Below are 4,326 nucleotides of genomic sequence, written 5' to 3'. Positions count from 1 at the left end.
CGTGCGTGCGTGCGTGCGTGCGTGCGTGCGTGCGTGCGTGCGTGCGTGATACATGGGAGTGGCTGTGCATACACAAGCCAAAAGTTGATGCTAGGTATCTTCCAATACTACTTTCTAACTTACTCAGTTTTTAAACATTCATTTTACTATCTTTAGGTATGCATACATGCATAGCTGTGTGCATGTAAGTGCAGGTGCCTGTGGAAGGAATCAGTTCCCCTGGACCAGGAGTCACTGGAGGTTGTGAGCTGCTTGGTATTGGTGCTGGAAAGTGACCTCTACAAAAGCAGTATATATTTTTAAATCACTGAGGCATGTCTCTAGCCCCTCTACCTTATTTTTTGAGACAGGGTCTCCCCTGGGATCCTCTTGTGTCTGCCTCCCAGTGCTGGGGTTATAGGTACATGCCACTACACTTTCAAACAGATGTTATTAATCCAAACTTTATCTACTGACCCACTCCCCAGCCCCACTCCTGAAATCCTTTGTTTGTTTGTTTGTTTGTTTGTTTGAGACGATCTCACTGTGTATTCCTGGTTGGCCTCACGGAGATCCACCTGCCCCTGCCTCCTGCATGCTGGGATTAGATGTGCACTACCATGCCCAACACAGAAAAGATTCCTAAAGCACAATGTTGTGTATCACAAAAGGGAAACCTGACCTGGTACCGCTGGCCTGGCAGAAATGAAGATACTGTAAACAGGGATGTGTGTCCCTCATCTATTACTGTTGAAACATGGCCTCCAAGAAATGGGGGTTTCCCAGGAAATACATTCTAGAAGGAAACAGCACCAACCAGAGAGGGAACTTGTTGCCTAGAAAAAGATTTACAACTTGTCAGAGCACCTAATCAGGTGTGACAGAAGCCCAGTGGGCCCCTGTGGTGGGATCACACCTTGACTGGGACTGCTTACATATACAAATCCTTGGTGCTCTAAACTTTAGTTTTACCACAGGACCTTGAAGATGGACTTGAGGGAGTCACTGGATTTCTGTCTCTCTTCCCATTGTGGCCATGTCAAGTAAATCCTTTTTCTGTTTTTCACTGTTAATTTGGCTATTTTCATTGGCTCCTTCAGGATCAATCAATAGCTCAACTTGGCTTCTTGGGGTATGGACCGTGCCAAGAGAGAGCCCATGGGCAAAATTTTCACCTACCTGGGAGAAAGAGGCCTCAACCAGAACTGGCCCTCAGCCCTGACTGCCAGCAGCTCGAGTGGGACCCTGCCCTGCCGTTGCCCTCCTTTCAAGAAAGCACACCAGCTCCACAACATACCCCAAGAGCACGGGCACTGGGGCAGCAGCAGACTGACCTTCTGGCATTCGTATTCACTTCTCCTTTAATGACAACGGTTCGTCCAGGGCCCATGGAGGCATTCAACCTTGCTTCAAATGGCAGGCTCTGAAAAGGGGCCACAGTCAGAATGAGGCATCTTCAGAAAAGGCTCTTGTGGGAGAATTCCCAACAACATGAAGGCAGGGTTAAGAGTCTGTGGACTCCGGGTGGGGAAAGATCTTTGCTATTGCTATGTTCATCTCAGCTGGGTCCCCTGCAAAGCACAGTCTCACTCAGTGCACGCACACATGCACGCACGCACGCACGTACGTACGCGTGGCTCTTCAAACCTTAGACAAACAGCTGGGAGGTAGGGTTTTGGTGTGAGTGACAGTAGCATCTATGTTCTTGGTGTAGACAGTTCTGGATATGATTTTGTAACCTTATTTTTTGCTACTTTGTGCGTGTTCTTCCTAGGTTCTTCTCCTAACTGTCTCTTAACAATATCTTCTCTGGCTCAGCTCAGCTCAGCTGGTTAGTAAACCATTTTAAGGGTAGGGCTGTTGGTATGATTTCAGGAGTATCCTGAAATTTAGAAACTCAGTCCCTGTTGTGTCCTGTGTTTGGGTAGTCTGCACAGTCTGTGGTTGTTCTGGATGACATTTTTCAATACTTCCTCCCCAGAAGCATCTGCCACTTCACCCCCTTTTATTTTAGGGATTGTCTCTGGTATTGAGAGAATATTAATCTGAGTTCCCCACTACTGAGATAAATCTTATCTCCATACATTTATAGCCATGTCAGTCACATAAGGCTGTTTGACCTTCCTATTTAATCTTCTGAGCCCACACATTTAAGCTATTGCACACTTTGTTTTATCTGAGATAACTTTCCAGTTCCTAGAAACTGGGTATAAGCCTTTTGAGTGGCCATTCTGAATTCCAAGATTTTTGTGAAATAATAGTTAACATCAGCTCCTGTATCCACCAACCCTTCTATTTCAATGTCACTCACTTGCAACTTTAGTTTTGGCCTCTAATCATTAATAACTTTTCCAGAACACATATTTTCCTGTATTTACAATCCCTTCTGATCTTTCTGCTAGAGCCGCTTTGCATTTGATGTAGGGAAGCAGTAACAGCTGAGCAATCCTATCACCTGTGTTACATTGCCCCCCCCTTTTCTTTTTATATAAGCCATTGTTTTAATTTTGCCTTTGAAATCATCATCTATTATTCCTGGGTGCACAACAAATCCTTGGGATGTCAAACTGCTCCTTCCAAAGACCATTCCTACTGTCCCTAAGGGCAAAGGACCATAAACTCCAATAGTTACTTTATAACATGAATTCCTAGGAACGGTGTAATTATCTACGGCCAAGTCTGGAGCAGCACTGCCAGCAGTAGCATGCATTGGATCTGCAATACTTAGCTGAGGAATACTTAGTCTTGGGGAATAATTCTATTTTGAGAAGCTTGTTTGTTATTTCCTGGCTGACACGAGGCAAATGGCTCGTACTTTTTGCTGTGGAGCCTGAAGCTGCCCCCACCCCACCCCATTTCATTTCCCCAACAGTAAGAACTTGCACTGGATATCTCTCTTGGACCTACATTCATTAGTCCAATGGCAACCCTTGTCACTTTGCCTGCACACTCCTGGAAGCCTATGTCTTCTGGCTTGTATTTAGAAAAACCACTGCCCTGGAAGATGCCTTGTTCACAATTTTGTTTCAAATGTTCATATTTCCCACAATGAAAGCACCAGGCCTTTTGATATCAGAGACCTATAGTTTGATCTATTAGTATGGTATACATTAAAACCAATATAATTTGTATTCTTTTATCAATTTGTCCATGGATACTGCCCACGCCTTTAGTGGTGTTATTTTTTTTTACATTTGGTATTTGCATTTTCAAGTGCTAGAGTCTCTATCAACACCTGTCTGTGTCTGTGTCCAATATAATCTTATTTACTGCTGAGTTCAATTTTTGTTTAAAAGAATTAGTGAAGGCTTCTCCAGAGCCTTGTATAATCTTTGTAATAATATGGACTTCTTTCCTGGCTTCTCAACTTTGTCCCAAGTTCTTAGAGCTGCTAAGTGACACTGTTCTATGACTGAATCTTCCACTTGAACCTGTTCATGTATATCAGCATAACGTTCTGCACCTACCAACTGGTCTCTCGTTTTATTAATTCCCTTCACTTTATTGCACTGTTCCAAGCCCCTGGCTTTTCCTGTTCACTATAACAACCATTGCAATTGAAGGCCAGCCTCTTGTACACACATTACTAATCCCTGCCAGTCTTGGAGAATAATTCTATTTTGAGAAGCCTAGTTATTCACATTGGAAGAAGGCATCCTTTAAGACATCATTGCCTCTTTAAAAAGCTTTAGGCCCTTCATTTCTATGGGATACCATCTTATTTTGTCATAACCTTGTGGGTCACCCCCATTAGCAGGCATACGCTGTATAACTACTGGGAATGCTGTTGGTGATTCTGTGACCCAGGACTGCCTGTCTTCAAAGGGTGCTGTCAGTTTAACCGTGTTTCCTTAAAAAGGCTTTCTCATCCGGCCATTCTTCTGCTTTTCCATTTCTTTGACCTGACTGACATCAGACACAGTTCCTTTCCCTTTTTCTACCTGGTAAAAACTCCTTGGTTCAGTCACTGGGAATGAACCTATTTGCCGTCCCTCCCAACCCCCTTTTTAATGTCTGACTTTTTTTTCAAGTTTGTCTACCTCTACTCCCAATTTCCCTAGCTGCACAGCCAACTCTGTTACTTTTTTCAGAAAGGAGAAGAATAAACTCTCATGTTTTCCCATTTTCTCCATTTTTTGATTCCTAAGCCTCTCCATTTCCACCCTTATTTTTTTCCAGTTGTTCAGCCAATCTTTCAACCCTTTTATAAGCAAAATAGCCCATAATGAAGAAAATGAGAGAAAAAAAAAACCTCTGCTGCTAAAAACCACTGGAGATGTTCTAACAGCTTCAGCAAACGCTTATTGGAACAAAATATCCATACCTCCTTTTCCTGCCATTTGCACT

The 4,326-nt window shown here is 43.4% G+C and overlaps 1 protein-coding gene across 3 annotated transcripts in view; it reads right to left on the bottom strand.

The window, feature by feature from the left end:
* Positions 1–4,326, bottom strand: part of Lgals8 (galectin 8) — a 36,909-nt gene that overhangs the window by 12,243 nt on the left and 20,340 nt on the right. For all 3 annotated transcript variants that reach the window (XM_028769921.1, XM_028769919.1, XM_028769920.1), the window contains exon 8: positions 1,314–1,402. In XM_028769921.1, the coding sequence (XP_028625754.1) occupies positions 1,314–1,402 (89 nt within the window). The remainder of the gene's footprint in view (positions 1–1,313; positions 1,403–4,326) is intronic.

The sequence above is a fragment of the Grammomys surdaster genome, unplaced genomic scaffold, assembly GCF_004785775.1.
Source record: "Grammomys surdaster isolate TR1022 unplaced genomic scaffold, NIH_TR_1.0 194, whole genome shotgun sequence".
Taxonomy (NCBI): Eukaryota; Metazoa; Chordata; class Mammalia; order Rodentia; family Muridae; genus Grammomys; species Grammomys surdaster.
Note: the sequence above shows the minus strand (reverse complement) of the source record. Positions and strands in the feature narration are given on the sequence as shown.